This window comes from Elgaria multicarinata, chromosome 1 (genome assembly GCF_023053635.1).
Source record: "Elgaria multicarinata webbii isolate HBS135686 ecotype San Diego chromosome 1, rElgMul1.1.pri, whole genome shotgun sequence".
Taxonomy (NCBI): domain Eukaryota; kingdom Metazoa; phylum Chordata; class Lepidosauria; order Squamata; family Anguidae; genus Elgaria; species Elgaria multicarinata.
In genome coordinates, this window is record NC_086171.1 from 114,949,127 (window position 1) to 114,971,285 (window position 22,159).

The window sequence follows — 22,159 nt, forward strand, 5'->3', positions numbered from 1 at the left end:
CTGGCATAGCTGGTGCTCCTGTTGAAGCTCAGTTAGCTCTGTGGAATGCAGAGATGACTTGAGCGACCCACACGATCACGCCCAAGCGCCCTCTCCCTCTGAGCAGAGCCTGCCCAGCGCCTTGGTATATACCTGAGCTGAGGGCAATGAAGCAAAAGGGGAAATGGGTAGAACGCAAGTGGAGGAAAACTCGTGCTGAGTCTGACGTGGGTTAGAGCACATTATCTAGGGTGACCATATGAAAAGGAGGGCAGGGCTCCTGTATCTTTAACAGTAATGTAGAAAAGGGAATTGCAGCAGGTGTCAATTGAAGTGGGTGAACTTCCCTCTTCATCACAACAGTTAAAGCTACACTAGCTATAGTAGAGTGACCAGAGACAAAAGAGGGCAGGGCTTCTGCAGCTTTAACTGTTGTGATGAAGAGAGAATTTCACCTTCTTCAATTGACACCTGCTGAAATTCCCTTTTCTATATTACTGTTAAAGATACAGGAGCCCTGTCCTCCTTTGCATATGGTCACCCTACATTATCGAGTCTCCTCTGTGGCAGAGAGGGTAGCAAAGAGACAGTTCTTTTCCACCAGCGGTGCATCTTCTCAGTGTCATCCAGTAGAGCTTTGCTGGGTGGTTTGTGGCCTTCTACACTCTGGGCCAGGGAGAGACTGTGGAACCCTCGGTAGCACACTGTGACGCGTTTGCCTGGCCCTTTGAAGATAAAGTCATTCAGATCATAGAATCATAGAATCATAGAATAGCACAGTTGGAAGGGACCTACAAGGCCATCGAGTCCAACCCCCTGCTCAATGCAGGAACCCACCCTAAAGCATCCCTGACAGATGCTTGTCCAGCTGCCTCTTGAAGGCCTCTAGTGTGGGAGAGCCCACAACCTCCCTAGGTAACTGATTCCATTGTTGCACTGCTCTAACAGTCAGGAAGTTTTTCCTGATGTCCAGCTGGAATCTGGCTTCCTGTAACTTGAGTCCATTATTCTGTGTCCTGCACTCTGGGAGGATCGAGAAGAGATCCTGGACCTCCTCTGAGTGACAACCTTTTAAGTATTTGAAGAGTGCTATCATGTCTCCCCTCAATCTTCTCTTCTCCAGGCTAAACATGCCCAGTTCTTTCAGTCTCTCTTCATAGGGCTTTGTTTCCAGACCCCTGATCATCCTGGTTGCCCTCCTCTGAACACACTCCAGCTTGTCTGCGTCCTTCTTGAATTGTGGAGCCCAGAACTGGACGCAATACTCTAGATGAGGCCTAATCAGGGCCGAATAGAGAGGAACCAGTACCTCACGTGATTTGGAAGCTATACTTCTATTAATGCAGCCCAAAATAGCATTTGCCTTTCTTGCAGCCATATTGCACTGTTGGCTCATATTCAGCTTACAATCTACAACAATTCCAAGATCCTTCTCATTTGTAGTATTGCTAAGCCAAGTATCCCCCATCTTGTAACTGTGCCTTTGGTTTCTATTTCCTAAATGTAGAACTTGGCATTTATCCCTATTAAATTTCATCCTGTTGTTTTCAGTCCAGCACTCCAGCCTATCAAGATCACTTTGAAGTTTGTTGTCATGAATTGGTCACCACATGAAATGCAGTTCGATCAAATCCCCTATATAATTCCATGAATGAGGCATGAAAAAAGCATTGTCAGAAGTAGCATGAAATCACCAGTTAAAAAAAATATTATGAAATACAAAACTACCAAATCAAAACAACAGAAATAGTAAATTGTAACATACAAAAGCAGCCGTACAAGGTTTCCCTAAGGTTTTGGCTTTTTTTTAAAAAAAAAATCACATCTGCATCAAGTGACTTCCTAAGCTATGCTTCAAAGCCATTAACTCCTCAGGGTTCCAGTGGAGCGCCACACAAGCAGGCCCAGCCTCAGTCATTTTGAACTTTGGATCCCACAAAAAGTGAAAGCAGCCATGTTGGGCAAAAATAAAAAAAGAAGTTCCCACAGAAAAAGAAAATTGCTAGGGCACTCTACTCTGCTGCGAAAGGGGTTGAAATGTGCCTTGAACATTATGCCAACACCTTGGTTGTATCCATACCACTATGACATTGGAGGAAGGAGGCTCCTTGCAGCCTTGATAATGTCCTTTCTCTTTTAGTATATGAGCAGTCCCAGGAGAGGGAGTAAAAGCTGCACTGAGACTCCTTGAGGAGACCTCCACTACAGCTGATGGGTGTTGAGGAATCCCAGGAGTACCGCCATTGTCCAAAACTCATGGTCCCATCCCCAAGCTTGGCTGATTGGATGAAGGAGGAGCTGAAATGCTGCAATGCAATAATCACTCAGCTATCGCCATTAGCAGGAAGGATGCCTCCTCCTCCTCCTCCTCCTCCTTCTCTCTCTCTCTCTCTCTCTCTCTCTCTCTCTCTCTCTCTCTCTCTATATATATATATATATATATATATATGAAGCGGGCCACTTAAGTTTAAGCCAGAAAAGAAAAACTGTTCTCCAGGTATCAGACTTCGGGAAACACTGTTCTAAAGGATGGGAGCAGATGCCAAGTTGCAAGAAGAGAGCTTCACAGACAAAACCCGCGGCACTGGTGCATTGCAGCTGACTTTCACGATGTTCTGGTGCTGCTCTCTTCTTGTATACAGTCCCTCCACTCAAGGAGAGACAAGGAAGCATTCTTCCAAGTGAGTGCCTTTGAACACATACACATCGTGCTGTTGTGAGCCAAAGAGGAGCAAGTACGTGGCTGTGCTGCAAAGAAACTTGTCAGGCTGTCACTCTGTTTACTGTAATCTGTCCATTATCAGTGCTGATGCTAAAAACTAATGCTGATATACTCGTATGATGTGGACAGCAGGGATTATACACAAATGAAACTGTAGTGGATGAAAATGAGCCCTGACAGTACGCCATTCCTATATAGCAGTATGGCATTAGTATGGCGATTGAAGAATAATTAAAATGAAAATCAATTTAATAAATTTCTGACTCTAGAAAACTTATCTCTAAGCACCTTCTAAAGAACGTTTCAGAATCTCCTGTTTTACGGTTGCTTCTATTATTAGTAATAGGCAGTGGCAAAAGAGCTTGTGTTTTGTTTTGTCCTTTCATTGTGTCATCGTCTTTCCTGATTTAAGTGCCTTTGGATATTTGTTCTTTCTTACAGAAATTAGAGCAGCTTCTTTCTTCTGTTGCCATTGCTGTTGTTTTTGTCCGTTTCCATGGCAATCATCTTCATTCAAGGCAATAAGCCGCGCATACGGTTTCCATGACAACCTACTAGGATGCTTCGAAAACAGACCCCAAGTAAATAAATTCCATATTTAGTAACTTGGCGTTTTTATGGCCATACTGTTTGTGCATCCTCAAAGGGCATAACCCAAGGGCTTGTTCATTTTTGTTTTGTGATCCAACCTGTCATTAGCTTTTTGAAAAACATAGAGCATGTCTTCAGTTTCCCCCAGTTGGCTTCTGTCCTTCGTGTTTTCTTTTGTTTTAAACCTCTTTGTGGGTTTCAGGTCTTCACCCTTGAGCATCATCAGACGGTGGAGGGGGGGAGGAATCACGGTTCCCTACCATCGCTTCTCTGCCCCCGCTCCTGTCCCACAATACCTCCTCTTTCTTCCCAGAGAAGAAAGAGGAAGTAAACAAAGACCACATGGCCCATTCAGGGGGCATTTTTATTGCGCCATTTTTCCTACACACAGCAGGAAATGGCAGCACATTCTGTTTCCTAAAATAACGTCATATTAAAAGGGGCCCATTTTGGGAAGGAAAAAGGCAAGAAGGGGTGGGATGCATGAAAAAAACCCTGAGTGGACAGTAGCGAACATGTGATAAAACACTGATGAATCCCCTTGTCTCAGTAAGTTGGACATTTCTTTGGGACAGAAATTTGAAACATCTTCCCCAGTGGTTAATATGTTCAAAGACAGTTTCACAGCCTCACGCAAACATATACTAACAACTTTTATGAAGTGCAAACACATGGGACTTTACATGAAATTAGTACTTGACTAATGAGCAAAGCTTCCTTGAAAGGAGCACTAATTGAGGGAGGATATGGGATGTAGACATCTCAGGCGATTCACTATACCGTCAGGTATAAACCATTTAGAAGCAGTTGGTATAGACATCTTGACAGTGTGAGTGGAACTAAGGGTTTGATTACATGGTAGCTTCCTATCAGACTGACGAAGCATGTAAGGTGATCTCCCATCCACACCTGGATGTGGAGCAGTTTATACCTACCTTTTCACCCTCTCCTCTCTTCACTGCTTCCCCACCCTCCACTAACATCTGATCAAGCCCTAGTTTTCTTTATCGCAGAATTATGCCTGTTTTGTTAAAGGAATCAGGCCAAGTCATGTGAAGCTGTGACATTTGTCTGGGGTGGGCGGGCTGGGGTCCCCATCTAACTTCCTCTCAGAGCCTGGTAGGGGTCAGGACTCATAGCAGTCAAGTTCAGGGCCAACTGGCTGTCAGTCAGAGGGATTAGACGTGAGTAGCACAATCTTGGGTGGATTCAGGTCAAGGGCCAAAAGAAGCAGATAGGAAATGTAGCTCAAGATGTACAAGACGTAAAGTCCCAAAGGCAGCAACTGAATGGCCAGAGGCAGGTGACATAATCTGTTCAGGCAAGCAGCAGGTCAGATTTCAAAAGGCAGCAATATAGGGAAAGGGAGGAGGCAATTGACCAGGCAAGGTCTTCTCTAGTGAGATAAGTTGAGAGAGAAACACATTCTGAACCTAGGGCTTTACAGGGCTTGGTGGGTTGAGATTGGCTCTTGGGGTCAGCTGATGGAGTACTTAGCCCCTGAAGCACAGAGCTCAGTCTGCAAGGCTTGTGGCTGATAGAGAGTATTGATGCTGCAGAAAGTAATGTGCTGAAGGTTGGCACTGTGGCACCCTGGTTCAACACACACACGAATGTAGGAGGAACATAGGAAGCTGCCTTATACTGAGTCAAGACACTCAGACCATCTAGCTCAGTATTGTCCACACTGGCTAGCTGCAGCTCTCCAGGGTTTCAGCAGGGAATTTGTCCAGCCCTACCTGGAGATGCCAATGATCAAACCTGAGACCTTCTGCTTGCATAGATGGGATTCTGCCACTGAGTTATGGCCCTTCCTCTTACTTTCTAGTGGATTCAAAAGTCTCATCTTGAGAAGCAGCAAAGTGTGAAATCATAAAGAAAACCAAATATGTAGACCGACACAAAGAGAAATAGAACAGCATTTCCCAGCATGAAAGCCTGACCTAACGTGAGTTGCAGGATGGGATGGGATGGGATAGGGAAGGGAAAAGGATTGAAAAACATTTCAATAGCTGCTCAGGTTCCTTCATTCACATGGTTGGGAGTCATAGACTGTGACTTTTATATTTTGGAAGGGAGGATTGTTTAGTTGAGGGTGGGAAAGGACATTGATCTAATCTGCTTTTGTGTGTGTGTGCATATGTTTGAGGCATGGGGCTTAAGCCCCCTTCCAACAGCCATAGTAAAAACATGCTAAGAATATACGCTTATGGGAGTGGTAAATCTGAAGATGTAAGGAAATGGATTGGTACAAACCTAGTTTTGAAGGAAGGGTGTATTGCTTTGATAGTGGAGGTGGTCACCCGATGTGATCTAAACAATAAGCGATCTAAACAATATTACCTTAAAGCAGGGCTGGGGAAACTGGTCCCCTGGATGTTGTTGGACTACAGCTCCCACAGCTCTGAGCAGGTCCAGCCCTATCATTACACAGACTCTTGCACCCACATAAGGCGACAGAGCCGGAGGATAGCAAATTGTACTGCACCGCTCCCACGCCCCACCCCAGTCCTAAGGGCCCGTGCCGTGGCCTCCTTCTCCAGAGAGCCCCACCAGCCACTCCTATAGCACAGCATTTGCCACAGCATGGGAGCAGCCAGCAGGGCTGTCCAAACCTCCCACTGGTTGGCTGTTGCTTTCAGCAAGAGCATTGCAGCTTAGGGTGACCATATGAAAAGAGGAATAGGGCTTCTGTATCTTTAACAGCTGTACTGAAAGGGGAATTTCATCAGGTGTTATTTGAATGCATGCAGCACCTGGTGAAATTCCCTCTTCATCACAACAGTTAAACCTGCATGAGCTCTGCCTAACGTGACCAGATGCAAAAGAGAGCAGGGCTCCTGCAGCTTTAACTGTTGAGTTGAAGAGGGAATTTCACCAGGTGCTGCATGCATGCAAATGACACCTGCTGAAATTTCCCTTTCAATACAACTGTTAAAGATACAAGGGCTGAGTTTGGATGGCATGCTAATGAACAGTTGTTTCCCATTCTGTTCCTATTACACACACACACACACACACACACACACACACACACACACAGAGCTGATTAGCGTGTCGGTTGAACTCAACCAAGAGCCCTGTCCTCCTTTCCATAGGGTTACCCTAGCACAGCTGGAAGAAACAGTTTTGCAAGATCCCACAGGAGTTCAGCTGGATCTCACACATTCCCTTGGGAGTCCAGCCAGGGCTCGTGAGACCCAGGAGGCTGTTTTCTCCAGCCACACAGTGCTGCAACAAAGGTAAAGGTGTGGCAGATGGGGTTGCATGATGGCGAGAGGAAGGGCGGTGAGGCAACAGCAGTGAGAGTTGTTTCTTGCTTCAGGCAACAAGAGAGCTTGTGCCAGCCCTGGTTCTGACCGTTGGCCATGCTAGCTGGGGCTCAGCGGGTCTGTAGTCCAACAACAACATTCCTCAGTCCTCTGCCAAAGTGCAACGTTGGCATAAAAACCTAGCAGCCATTTAAAATAGGGTCACTTCCACTTTTTGTCTAGGAGCTTTGGAAGGTGAGCAACATGCTGATTCAGACCATCTGTTCAGATAGTAGGAGATGAGTGGTCCCCATTCCACTGACCATGTCACTGGGCTAGCAGAATCATCGGCGGGAAAATATTACTTTCACACCTAAACAGTGCCAGGAGCTCAGGAGCCCTACAACCAGAAGTATAGCTCCCATAGTTTACCTGCTATTTCAAACGTCTGTCTTCCTGCTGCTGTTGTTCATGGCAGTAACAGAGGAAAGTGCCCCAAGAGCCAGAGGAGAACAATACTTATGAGGAAAGTCCATTAGAACGTAGTGCTTCTGAGGTTCTGGTTTATACGTGCAAGCTGAGTGAAGGAGGAACACATCAGCCGTGATGCTCTGCAGGTGTCAGGGCTTGTGGTATGTCTAGGAATTAGTAGTTTGTGAGCCAGTTAGATGCACCAAAGCCACCAGTTCCTCAGACTGAGGCACCAGGGAGGAGTCAGCAGCTTTACAGAACCAGGTGAAACCCTATTGGGCCCTTGTGTCACCTGACTCCTGCTACACCATGACCGCCTAGCCGCTGCCTCTCCATTATTGCTAGTAAAGCGAAGCAGAGCAGGCCAGCCGCTCTCTCTTCTGACACGCTACCAGGGAGATCCCAAAAGTACATCACTTGGGTTACCAGTCTGCAAAGGATGGTTGGTACCTTTCAGGTTGCTGCTCTCTACCAGTCTATGTTTCTTTGTCCTCTGGCATGTTTAATCCTTTACCTGCCAACCTCTGCGAGCCAAGCGTAGCGTCTTTTTCTCTCTTTTCATGCTGGAGTTGTCTGGGAAAAATGCATTCTCGTCTCTTTGGCTCTTCTTAAGATTGTGCTCCTGTGTTCTCATTCTCTTTGGCACTTCCTCTAGTGCCATCACATAGCATCCGAAAACTCGAGATAACATGCACAGCCTTCTGGGGTTCCATTTGCCGGGGAGTTGTTGGCAGATTTACGGGCTGTCTTTTTCGCTATCTGTCACAGCCCGTTCCAAACAAGTTGAGACATGCCTAGGTGTACCATAGCAAAGAACTCTCCAATACCATGCTAAGCACCTGGGGCAATGAATACACTTCTAGTGGAATCAGTTATTTCGAAATCCTACTTAGGGCCAAAGGATTTGAAGATATTTCATTGGCAGTGTGACTTGAACATTGCTGTGTTATAATCTCAGTGACAGGTTTGGTTTCTTTAAATAACCGGTGAACACTAGGGCTATCAGTGTACAACTTTGAGCCATGGCCTTGAGGAAAAGTCTTAGCTGATACTTAGGAATTGGTTGTAGAAGCACATTTTTCCTGTGGTTCAACCTAGTTTACAGAATGTGCCAAGACGTCATGCTAGGATTATGCAGTACATGGATAGACACAATAAGGGTGTTTCCAGACCTCAGTTTTCTTCAGTAATAGCAGTGTTTCTGCAGGTGACCCACACTTTGACATAATTGGGCACCAATTAGAAAACAACAGATTCACAACACAGAAGTACAATGAGTGCAAAAACCACAAGAACCTGAAAATATCAATGAGAATGTAATTGCATACCTGTGCCCCTAAATTATGAAATGCATCATTTTATAATAAACCAGTGACAATCCTTTGGTTACAATTTGTATGTTTATATCACTACATTATTATAAAATGATGTATTTTATCATTTAAGGGTGCATATGTATTATTATTATTATTATTATTATTATTATTATTATTATTATTATTCTATATCACCCCATAGCTGAAATTCTCTGGGTGGTTTACATTAGATTAAAACAATTAAAAATAATATACAAACCATAAAAGCATGCAGCGTATACAAAAACATACCTCTAAAAACAATGATAAACAACTTTAAGCTGTTACGTTCTCATGGATATTTTCAGATTCTTGTGGCTGTTCTACTCACTTGTACTTCTGTAATTGGTCACCCAACAACTCTACTAGCACTACTAGTCCAAATATACTAGCAGGATTGACATAGGACGAATGGCAGTCATTGTCATATGCAGAGGTGGGGTACATTCCAGTGTAGGGAGGTACAGCAAGACATCTGGATCAAGAGGATTTATTTATTTATTTATTAAATTTCTATACCGCCCAATAGCCGGAGCTCTCTGGGCAGTTCACAAAAATTAAAAACATTCAAAGTATAAAACAACAGTTTAAAACCATAATATAAAATACAATATAAAAAGATGAAGCAAGAACTGCAAATTGCAATGGCAGCCAAAGTCAGAGTCCAGAGAAAGCAGACAAGTCAGCTAGGTATAAAAGGGAAACAGGATTAGCAAGATCAAGAAAGTTAAGGAGAGGCTTGAAAGGCCAGGAAGTGCAGGAATGACAAGAGCTAATCTCTAAAGAGCTTGTTACACCATTGAGGAATTCAAAGGAACCGGAAGTTATTGCAGGGACAGAAAGGGGCAGGAACCAAGCCTGATGGGAAGAGTGGAGCCAAGGATAGAGCTGGTAAGGCTACATGGGCCTGGGAAATTCAATGAGCCATCTGGAAGAGCAGTGGTTATGTTCCATCTCAGATCCCAGAAGAACGGGATTTTAGTTCTCCCCCACTGCCCTTCATCACTGGTCCTGTCACTGTCATACAAAATCAACTCCAAACCTTGTGATACCAGATGTATTCTTATTTTAAATACTTTCCAGTATGTTTCCATGTTTGCAGCTGCTGTAGCTGGGAAAGCTGACATCTGAAAGCACCCAACCAGCAATCCTGAATAAAGTTTTTCACAGAGACCCAATGTGTTGTTTGGTCTCATCCCATCCTTGAAGGTCATACATGCGCTACATCAACCAATATTGGTCCTTTGGCTCTATCAGTATGGTAAACAGGAAAGCAGACCCAGTCTGGGCCATCTTCTCTAAATGACCCAAGAAACAATGTCAGTGAATGGTTCTTCTGCATTTCCTAGGCAACCTTCCCCAAATGTCAGGTTGGACACCAAAATAACAATCCGCAGCGGAGGAATTTTTCATGCAAGAACACCCGACCCACCTCTGCAAAACACAGGAACTGTCTTTTTTTATCACAGAACTCTGAAATGTAGGTTGTGGGCAGTCCAGGGAAATGTAAGAACACTTTAAGCCATTATAATGAGACCTAGGAAATGTGTCCCATGTCTGCATTTGGAGTAACTAATTTAAGAAATCATTGATGCAATGTAAGGATAAGCAGCTGTCTGTAGGCTCAGTCCCATCCCCTGAGGTGTGATTCTGGACTCTCTGCTGCCACCCTTACTCACATTTCTTGGACACTAGCACATCCTTGCATATGAACTGGGCTGGCCCTACCATTAGGCGTAGTGAGGCAGCCACCTCATGTGGTAGATGCTGGTGGGTGGCAACAAGATGATGGAAGACAGAAATGTATGTTTCACATGGCCAGCCCTATGCCCCTTAAATTAGGCTGATGCCCTCAGGTGCAGTAGAGGACTTCCATTTTGTCCATGGAATGGGACGAGAGTGCCATCTTGTCCTTTGCCTGAGGCAACGAAATGCATATGGACATATTAAACGTTTTTATACTGTGCTAGATCATTGATCCATCTAGCCCAGTACTCTCTTTTCTGCCTGGCAGTGGCTTTCCAAGGTCTCTGAAAGGGAGTCCCCCTCCCCAACTACTGGAGATCCTTTATCTGGAGACACCAGGTTTAAATCTGAGGCCTTCTGCATATAAACTATGTGCTTTACCACTGAGCAATGCCCTCTCCTAGCCTTTGTTTCTCGTTAGGTTGGAATTTTTCAGTAGGAAGAAAGATACACAGGCTGGAGCACAGTGGCAATATTTAATGATCCAGAGCACGCCACAATTAAAAAGAAGAACACCTTTGGAATTCCGCTTTGTAAAAGCTGATTAGCTTCCCCCAAAAGTCACTGTAGTCTCCTTCAGTTATTTTCATGAGGCAGAGTAGACCCATTGAAATGAATGGGACTTTAGTTAGTCATGATGAACTTACAGTAAGTCCGTTCATTTTGATGGGTCTGCTCTAAGCTGGACTAATATTGGATACAACCGACAGAATAGAAATGCTGTGTTAAATTGTACTTACTTCTCAAAACAGAGATAAAGGCACCTTGTAAGTACTGAGGGAGCATATAGGGGTTAACATGTGGGAAATGAATTGGGCTGGGCCTACCTTTAGGCATAGTGAGGCAGCCTTATCACATTCATCTTTGGAATGTGATCTTAATTATTTTAACTGCAAAAGAAAAAAAAGATGCCTATGAACAACTGAGGCTGCCATTAGCATGTGTAGCCCAGTGTTGTCGATGTTGACTGGCAGTGACTTCTAGCATTCCAGACAGAGACCTTTCCCAGCCCTGCTTAGATCTTTCCAACTGGAGATGTGAGAAATTGACCCTGGAATATTTAACATGCAACGCATGTGTCGTGCAACTAAGCTATGAGTCTTCTCCAGTGTTTCAAGACAAAGATTTGTGCTGCCTTTTCCACTTGGCTTCCGTTATAGCAATTTTTCCATAATGGCAAATGCTGATCCCATCAAACAGCTCAACTTACCCAAACGCAGAGGCACAACCACAGATTTCTGTAATATCTGTTTAATACAGATGATAACCAGTAGATGGCAATCTTTACTGTGAACAAACATCTCCTTGGGAAGATTCTTCTTAACTAAGATGCTAATATATTCCATTTTCTGATGGTGAGGATTCCCCCATCCTCTTGCCAAGCATCTCAGTTACATCAAAAGGCTTTAACGATGGGGTAAAATGTTTGGCACTAATTCCTCGAGTAATTAGGTTAATGCCACGATGCCTTTTAAAGAGACTCGGAGAATTACTTCATGTGTCAGTCACTTGAAATCCAAAGTGATCGGCAGTTTATTTTAATTTTTTTGGATGTTAAATATGAATTTTTAAAGAATCTCTGTCAAAGCAGGTCACTGCTAAGTGATCTTAATTGGTTGGGAATGAAAGAGAACTTGTGTTGGTTCTTATTCTGCATTCAAAGCTGCCAAGACCCAGCTCACAACATCACTGCGGGTTTCAACCTCCCTTTCTCCCCGCTCCTCTCACACCCTTTACACTCCCTTCTGACAGTGTTAATTGGGACAATATTCTTGTTCGAGGAACAGATGTTTGTAGCTCAAGCATGAGGAAGCTCATGTGCCTGTACTCAGCATGCTCTTACCCCCTAGCATGGGTTACTCACATTGCAGGTCATAGCACACAGGAAAGCCAGCTCCCGTGGAATCAGATACTTGCTTTCCTGTGCAGAAAGGTCAGAAGTTGGGGAGCCGTCTCAGTTTCTTATTCCATTTCTATACATAACCCAGTTCAGCCATTCTAGAGAAGAAAGTTATGCGCACCTCCAGGAAGGCAAGTTGTTTGTTTGTTTGTTTCGCTCTGGAAGGCCAGATCTTTAATACATGGTGATGCATTTCAGACTTGTTCGCACGTGCATCTCTTGATTGCTCCACTACTTGATAGCTGAGCAGCTGATTGTGTGAACTGATGCCACTAGCTTTGAGGAGCCAATATGGTGGTTCATGCCCACATGCAAGTGATTGCTTGCAGAATGGCTTTAGCACATGGGTGTCTGTTCGAGAAGTATTTGTAGCCATATATTTGGAATGGTTGTTTTTTTCAGAAGTGCTGTTATCTTCCCCCAAATTCATGGGACTTTGGCCTTAGCTAGACCTAAGGTTTATCCCGGGATCATCCTGGGGTCGTCCCTGTCTGCTCCCGGGATCCCCTGTGTGTCATTTACATGAACAGGGATGACCCCGGGACGATCCTGGGATAAACTTTAGGTCTAGCTAAGGCCTAAGTGGGCTAAAAGCAACCTAGACCAAAACTACCATCCGTCTTACAACACTTCGCCAGCCCTTTCTGTTTCTGCTCTTTTCATCTCGTTATTTATTATGGCTGAGGAAGAAGATACTGTGCTGTAGGGAAGAGATGACCTTCTCTTTAGGCATTTGATTGGCTTCATGGCAGAAAAGTCTCCTTTAAATATCTACCAGTTTTCAGCTTTCTAGCTAGCCTGAAGGACCGTAACCATCTTTGAGGACATTTCAAGCCCTTTGATGTCTGGTGCAACTCAAAATCCCTGGCATTTATCATATAGACAACACACTCTCCTAGGTGAGGATTGAAGGAAACAGTTCTGCAGTTCGAATGAGGCCAAAGAAAGAGAAGAGTCTCAACTTTGCAGTTGGATGGCAAGTAAAAGTCTTGTGAGCTGCAAAGGTCACCTTGTTGTTTTGGGACGGGGAGACAGGTGCTTTTTCCTATTGCTATGTGGCTAACTGCCTGCTGCCCTGTGCTTAACTTGTGAATTTCTTAATAAATAGCTATTAAAGCAAACAGCACCTCTATATTTGTCTTTCTTTCCTTAAAAACAAACTGTCTCCATAAAAGCTGCCTTAAAATGTCTTACTGCTTGACAAAGCTGGGAGCTGACAATATGGTGGTGAGTTACTGGCATGATAAGCAAAACCCCATGATTTTGCTACCAATCGGGGGTCACCACCCACCCGGCCATGCATCCACTAAGACTCCAGAGCAAGGATAAACAGTGGATGCACTGAACTAGTCTCACTCCGGAGAAAAGAGTCGGAATAAGTCCCTGACTTTTTTTGCTTCGCAGCTTCACGGGAAAGCCCCGCAATGGCTGTGAGGTGGCTGCTGCATTATACAATCAATGCAGCAACACCATGCAGTCACCCCAGGGCTTTCGGTGCCCCCTGGAAGCATGAAACAGTACTATTCACATTTAGTCTGATACCACACTATGCTAGATATTGTACAGAACCCAGATGTAAGCTTGGGCCGAATCCCTGAAACCAAGGCAAGATGGGCTGACTTGGCCCACCTTGCTTCAGCTCTGAGTCGGTTCTGGGGCTGCCCGAGGCCAAAGCAGATTGGTACAGGATGCCTCGGGCCACTTCAGATGGCGCTGGACTCACCTCCCTCTCCCAGCTCATCGGCCACTGCTGCTGCATCATCACCACCACATTGCTGCCACAACTAGGAAAACACGGCATCCTCCTGAGAGCCAGGCCATGATTTCAAGGTGTCGTGGGTCTCTGGGCTGCAAGCAGGCAACTCCTGAAGCACCCCGAGGTGAATTGGGGCCATTTTGGAGTGGGGGCTCCAAAACAGCTTCTAAGGTGAATCAGAGGGACCGTGCCAAGCCCTAGTAAGCTCCATGGTCTCTGCCCACTGATCTTGCAAACTAAAGCATATGAAGACCAGAGCGATGCATCACAAAGGGAGGAGAATTGGGGGGGGGGATAAATTAATATATAGGATGAGGAGGAATCTCAATGAATTCTTGTGTCAGCTGCAAAAGTCCAGCTTTTTCTCATATATTGACTCTGTAGAGCTGCCAACCTCAAAAGTTTTAAAAAGATTGAGCCTGACCCATCCAAATTGAATCATTTAAATTAAAATGGCGAGGTCCTTTGTAATTAACCCAACATTTTCTGTGCTTCCATAGGCCCCATTGCGTGTGGGTGTTTGTTGTTTTTCCCTCTGATAGCAAATGCAGAGGTTTGAGCCCCTGTCTATTTGGTAGCGCAACGGGACCACCCAAAAACAAGGTGGTGGTTTCTAGATGCTCTGAGGACTCCCTAGGTATGCGCAAGTATATGCTGTGTTAAGCCCTGAACAGGAGCAGTGCAACATTTTGTTGCTGTTCTCAGCTGTTATTGCATATTTTGGATGTCCACAATTTTGTGGAAAAGTGGCATACAAATACCCATTAACCTGTGTCTTTCTTTTTTTAGAATCACTCTGCGTGAAAGATGGTCCCAGGTGCCTGTCAAACTCTTGCCAAAAGGACTCTGACTGCAGCGACGCTGCTGCTATGGGCGGTAGTTGCCGCTGTCTGGACTCATCGGCTGACCTCTCGGCAGAAGACTGTCCTAAAAAGGCCGACGATCCTTGCGCCTCCAGCCCTTGTCTTCATAACGCTACCTGTTCAAGCTCTGCGGGAAACCTCAGCTTTACTTGTGACTGCCCCACAGGGTACACGGGAGCTACCTGCGAAAACGCCACCAGCGGGTGTGTCTTGCATTTCTGTAGGCATGGAGGCACTTGCCAGGAGCGGCCTGGTGGCCTCGCCTGCCTCTGTACTGAAGGATACACGGGTACGCAGTGTGAAACTGACATGGACGAATGCCTTTCCAACCCTTGCCTCAATGGAGCAGTGTGCAGAGACAGGAGCAATGGGTATTCCTGCTACTGTGTCCCAGGCTACCAAGGAAAGCACTGTGACCTGGAAGTGAATGAATGTGTTTCAGAGCCTTGCCTGAACGGTGCCACATGCCTGAACATGATAGGGAAGTACGACTGCCTTTGCCCTCTTGAGTACACAGGTAAGAGAACTCAAAAAAAAAGGTTCATATTTATTCTTCTGGATATAAACAGCTTGCATTTGTGGGGAAGGGCCAGAACTCAGTGGCAGAGCACCTGCTTTGCATGAAGAAGGTCCGGGTTCAATCCCCACCATCACTAGGTAGACCTGGATATATGCAGCCCATGTTGCAACCAGTCAGTGTCACCAATACTAGGTTAGATGGACCCATGATCTGACCGAGTATATGGCAACTGCCTATGTTCCTAGATGTACATTCCTGGTTGTTCCTGGAAATCCCCCCTTTGAGGCTGATTCGAGTGTGTGAATGGCCAATGGAATGCCCAGGGTCCGACATTCCACCCTGTATTTTGTTCCTGTACATTTTTAAGTCAAAGGGACTGGAGTGGGGGTGAATGAATGCTACGTGCACCCGTAGCAAGTCTCGGTTCAGCACACCTGGGTTTTTTTTTCTTGTGCCTTCCCATGCTTTTGGAGACATCACCTTCCATCCAGTGCATCACCAGCCATCTCCACTCCACTTCAGGTCACCTGCTGGATTAACAGCACTGGGAATTTTGCAGACAGGAAAGGGCCTCTGAACATTTGCCACTCAGGCTTTGACAGGGGCTTTGGCATAACTGAGTATGCTCAGCCCCAACAGTTTGCTCTTTGCAACCCTGCGGGAAAGAAGAGAAGCCCAGCCCAACAATGGGAAATACAAAACACAAGGATTTTTAATGCCCTTTATTTAGAATGTATTTGTTGCCAGGATGGCCACAGGCCAACATAATTCCAGAATAGAAAAGATTCCCTTGCTTTGCCAGGCTGACTGGAAGATGATGGAAGTGGATGCGAGGGCAACAGGGTGGGGAAGCCTGGCCTAGGGATCTGCAAGAAGTGGCTGGAGACTTAATCCAGATGCCAGGAGTTTCCATCTCTCCACCCCCACACCCCAGAGGGTTAGCCACTATCTCACATTAAAGTTGAAAACAGAGAAAGGGGCTCTTTAACCCTCTTACCTCTCTCATTCTTTCTCTTTGGGTCTGTTCACACAACCCGCTAACCCACACTCAGTGGTTGAGTGAGGGTTATTTGTTGAACTGTGGGTTAACTTGTTGTCTGAACCCAGGATGTTTTCCGCAAGGTGCCTTGTTAACTATGCAGTGTGGGTTGTTAACTACCTTGAACAACCCAACAACAACCCATGGGTTCTCAAGGTGGCTTGTTCAAGTAAAACAAGCCACCCTGCAGAAAACGTCCTGACTTTGAACAACAAAGAACCCACAGTTCAACGGCAGCCTACACTCAACTATTGAGTGTGTGTTAACATGTTGTGCAAAACCAGTCTTCCTCTTTTTCTTACACATACACACACACACACACACACATACACACACACACACACGTTGAACTGGAAAAAGTCACCTTGGGAAGAACCTTCACCCACTTGCTGCTGAGTGCAAGCCGAGACATAAACAAACAGAACTGATCAGCTGAGATTTCTAAGGGAAACACTTTCCCAAAGCCTCTGATACTAAAGAGGCCTTTGCCATTGTCAAGGGCAGACAGCAAAATTGTCAGAGAGCAGTTATCTTCCCTATACGCTTGCTACATGCCGTAAATCCTGCCTTTGCCGATCTGTTGACATGTGCCCAAACAATGCCTCCGAGTGGCCTTGAAACTAAGCCTCTGCATCGAGTAGTTCTGTTGGGTGCACCAGCTGAGCTTCAGCATTCACCTTCAGATTGTCTTTCCATTCATCCACAATCCATTCCTTTCTTTACTATTGAGAGGGTTTGTTAAACAAGCCATGCACCTTGTTAGAATCTGTCTCTTTCCCACTTGAAGCTCTTCTGTATCTTCCACCACTGTCTTCTTTACCTGGGCCTCCATGCCCACTTAGCTTTTCTATCGATCTTCCTGACCTACAGTATTGTATACAGTTTTCCTTCTTCCGTTAGGAACCGCCAGATTCATTCTGCTTTTGCCGCTCAGCTGTGCTACCTACTGTTCCCACATAATGTAGCCAGTGGTTTCACCTTCCCCTCATTCTCCTGTTCCACCCTCTGGATGCAACCCTTTTATGTTCCTGGCTACTCAGCAAAGCCCTCTGACCGCAATCATGAGACTGTGAGAAAAGTTGAAAACTCCTACAAGTACCATTTTAAATGGTGCATCAGTCTTTCAAGGAATCAAACATTTTGTAAGAGGAATTCCACATAGCCTTAAAAGTGAATTATCATTTATCCAGGTCCCGTGCTTCATCTCTCTCTCTCTCTCTCTCTCTCTCTCTCTCTCTCACACACACACACACACACACACCACTTACCATATTACCTCAGGAAAAACTCTGTACGCTTTCAGAACACAATAAATACTTATGTGCATTTTAAACTCACTTTTGGCCTTCGTCTTTCCTATCATAGAAGGAGTAGAAGCAACAAATCATTATGGTATAGACTTGGCATTTGAATTGCACATGGAGTACACGAACAAAATCCCAAGGAAAAAACCCACAGCTGGAGGTCAGCGCGATATGTTCTTCATAATCCTATTTCACACCCTGGCTTTCTCAAGCATGTAAAATCTCCCCATGAAATTTCCCGGAATACCCTTTAATATCAGACATCATTTTAATCGCCTGTTCCTGAATTCTAACCACATTTACTTGGAGAGGGAGAAAGCATGTACTTGCAGGCTGCAAGTAAATTCCATTGAAATCAATGGGACTGGCTTCTAAATAAATGACCACTATCTAGGACACAGCTAGGTAGTCTTAAACCCTTTGAAATCAATAGGCTTAAATTAATATGTTTTGATGGTGAATCGTGGCCAGTTTGTTTCAGAACAGAGTACTAGGCTATTTCCATTTATTTCATAATGTGACAGAAACTACTCAGCTGTCTTTGGGGGATAGACAAGTTTAAAATAGTATTATAAAGGCTAAGCACAGAGCTTTTCATGAACAATGTGCAAGCTATGTGCTTCCCTTTCTTCGATATGTTTTCAGCGCTCCTTGTGAAAATATTTGCTTTTTTTTTTTTTTTAAAAAAAATGCTTTCACTTGTCCTCACACAGCCTTATTGACATTGTGACACAGATCTTTTTTTTGGTAATTCATTTTTTATTGTTTCGCAAACATACATGACCTAAAAGCATTGCATAAAGACATTACATCCACGGAAAAGGGGAAAAAGCAAAAGGGGGAAAAAATACACACACAAAGATTAAATTGAATTTTCAGCTCTCTACATATCACAAATGTGAATTATAATCTCTCCTTGTTTGATACATTTAACACAATAATCAAATTCTTTTCTTTCTTCTAAGTTAACTATATCTCATACACTGAATCCACAGACAAATACATCATTTTTCTCTGATTCTTGCAAAAATTCTATCAGAGGTTTCCATTCAGATATGAATGTGGCTGTTGATTTATCTCTCATTATTGTTGTAAGTTTTGCCATCTCTGTCAACTCCCAATATCTTCAATAGGCATTCGTCCATTGTTGGCATTGCTTCATTTTTCTACTTCTGTGCGTATAGTAGTCTCGCTGCAGTTGTCATGTATAAAAATAAAGTTCCCCCTTCTCTTTCATTTGGTTGTCCATTAGTCCCAATAGAAAGGCTTCTGGTTTCATTTGTATATTAGTCTTTAATACTTTTTGAATTAAAGAATGTATTTGTGTCCAGAAAGCCTTAGCTTTTTTACAAGTCCACCAGAGATGATAAAAAGTTCCTCACATTTCTAACATTTGCCCGAAGTTCCCTTATACATTTTAGCCAGTTTTGTAGGCGACATATGCCTTCTATACATTATCTTATAAAAATGGCCTTTAAGTCTTGAACGTAATGTAAATTTCAAACTCCTCCCCCACATATACTCCCACTGTTCCATTAAAACATTATATCCAAAGTTTTGAGCTTTGTGACACAGATCTGATTGGCAGTGTAGTGTTGTGATGCCATCCCATCCACTAAGTGATCCCTAATTGGGTGGGATCATACATGTTATTAATCTGGGAAGGAAGAATCAGCATCCAAAGAGGGAAATGGCAGTGAAACAGCAACCAGGAAAAACCACAGGGCCAAAAGGGTTTTTTAAAAAATCACCATCTAAGTGTTTCCCTGAAGAAGTTTCCACTGCACATGGTTGCTAGTTTCAACCTGAAAATAAAAAGTGGAGAATATTTGGTGCAGTAGTACTATCTAAAATACCCCTCCCCCCTCCAAAAAGCTAAACAGACTAGGCTTACAGGGCAATTTATAATGAGGCAAGGAGACAAGCAGGAAACACTGTACAGTATAAAAGCCATTATGATGGCTGCAAGCATTTTTAGAGATTGAGAATTAAAAATAGACACTTAAACCACTTTCCTTCCCCTCCTGGAAAAAAAATATCTCACAGAGTGCAGGGGTATATCAAAAGGCAAAAGCAGATCTTTACTGTTGACTGACATAAGCTTCATTTGGAAGCCTGCCTTCAGTTAAGATCCACACACCAAATGTTATTTCAAAAAGAAGTGTGTTGCCTTCCTGCCACCCTGCTGCTACCAGTAGGTGTCTCAGCCCAGGCCAAGTGATGAGAGAAACTATAGAACAACAGGAAAGGCAGAGAGCAGAAAGAAGGAAAAGCCTATTAACGGCCAGCATGGCTGCTCTGAAATGATCACATTCAACCTAGACCTCCTGTTGTACACAGGAAGCAGCATTTGTAACATGTCCTGTTAGTCAAGCCCAAGGCTGTAGCTGAAGCACAAGAACAGACTTCTTGATGGGCAAGGGGACACGCTCCCCCTTCAACAATGTGGCGGAGAACAACCTTAAAGTGGAGAAGCCAGGAAGGGGAGAAATAAAGCATTTAGGCAGGACTGGGTTGCCCAGCAGGTCTGGTGACCTCACCATGAAGAGACACTTGGCACCGCATTTAAGAAAGGGCATCGTTTCCCTGCCTCCTAACTCCTTCTTTCTTTGTTACTTTCACTTCTTGTTCACTTTTCACTGATCATTTGGCTTTGACAATTATTGTTCTGATGACCGCTTATCATTAGACCTGACGCAGATGAAAACAGGGACACCCGTGTGTCCTCGTAACCTCAGTTCTTCCACCAAGAAGCACTGCTTGAGCTTCCCTACTTCAGTGATAAAGTGATAAAGGCTTTAGCCTTTTCAAAACGCTGCAGTAGCCTGCCCTGGTTTTTGAAGGGTGTGTATTCATAACATGTTCATTTGTAAAAACTAAAGAACGTTTAAACAGGATATTTCAGCCTTCCCCAGCCTATAGCCCATCAGATGTGTTGGACTGCAACTCCCATAATTCCCAGCCAGCATGGCTTGGGAATTATGGGAGTTGCCCCCTAGATGTGTTGGACTACGCCAGGTTGGAGACGCCTGGGCTATTTAATCTTACAATGGATCTGGCTATTAGATATTTCATAAAACTTGCAACTAGTACAGAATCATTTAATGTCTGGGGCCAGATCTACACCAAGCAGGATATGATGCTTGTGTCCTGGGCCCCAACAGTTGTCACTACTGTTATAAACCATTTTAAAGCAGTAGTGTAGATCCTGCCTAGATAGGTAGTCATAGGACAGGGAGAGAATGGAAGAGTAGTAGTGCACTGGCCAATGTTGTGTCCATGTGCATGCATTTTCATGCAGTGAAGTCAACAAGCATGGCTACTTAGAAGAAAATCCTACTGTTATTGACCTAGCTGTCTCCCATCAAAATGTACATAAGATTGCAACTTTAAGAGATTTAATTTCTACAAACCCAGGAAGAGAACTGAACCCTGGAAAAACTCTGTTGGATGTATATGTACACTGACAAACTTTTTAAAAAGTTAAACATCTCCAAAAGGCAAAATAGCCTAGCATTTTACGAGAAACAGAAATCAGAAAATAGGGGCTGTCCCCAGTAAATAGGGATTCATGACATCCTATCTCATTGGGGCTTCCGTATGTTTTTCTGCAATTTGATTAGTCCTGATAATTGCCAGACAATTGAAATAGCTGGTCATCTTGCAAAATATGGCTGTTACATTCGATGGCATCTGGACGGACGGACGGACGGACACACACACTTTCTCTTTTGTTTCAACTGCAGCCCAAGTCAAAATAAGCTATTCAAAAGGTCAGTTTGATCAGTTGCTGTCAGTGGGAATGTCAAAAAGATACACGTCACTGCATGCATGGGGAACTCTGTGCAAACATCTACCCCAGATGCTTCATGAATGCCCTTTCATGTGTTACCAATGTTGTGTGCTTGCTGCCACAAAGCCACTACCCCATGTGGCTGACAGTGGAAACCAAACTGTCACAGCATATGCATAGGTAATGTCATGTGGGTACAAGGTAAATGCTACCATGGGATCCAATCTACCCACATGATTTAAATATTAATACCCAGCCAGCTTGAACACTATTTGGTGGAAAAGCAGGATACACATTTAACAAATAAATAACTAAATGAGCAGTGCAGAATTAGAGCCAGCAAGGGATGAGCCAGTGGCATTTGGGGCCAGGGGACAGCAGCTACACTGAGAGCTTCTTTACATTTTGAAAAAAATCCCACCGCCTTGCCAAGGCTTTCTGCTTTCATTTTCTTTCTGGGATTGTAATTGGCTCAATTACATGGGCATCCACGGGCATCCACATGGTTTGAATTGAATACGTCCTCTCTCTGCATGCTCCATTCATTTCCACTAAGAAACTGCCATCTAGCAGCGGAATTGTTGCACAATACCGAGTTTACACACTGGGAGATCCCACTTTTACTGGATATTACCACATTATCTGTGGTTCTTTTAAAAGTGGGATTTCCAGAGAATAGTGCAGGAGATATCCTGGTCATTGATGACAACATGTAATGGACCTGCGCGAACTTCTGTGAGGGGCCAATCATGAGCATGTAATAAATTGCTCGGTTAGAAGAGCTCTGAATTTATCCTAAGTGAACCTGGGGCTTGGGCTTGTGTTGAACCTCTATCCACCCAAGGGCCAAATTCAATTTCAGAGCAGCT

At 44.3% G+C, this 22,159-nt stretch overlaps 1 protein-coding gene across 1 annotated transcript in view; it reads left to right on the plus strand.

Annotated features, from left to right (window-relative positions):
* Window positions 1-22,159, plus strand: part of CRB1 (crumbs cell polarity complex component 1) — a 144,554-nt gene that overhangs the window by 21,067 nt on the left and 101,328 nt on the right. Inside the window, 1 exon segment of the mRNA XM_063117332.1 lies at window positions 14,561-15,151. Within this exon segment, the coding sequence (XP_062973402.1) occupies window positions 14,561-15,151 (591 nt within the window).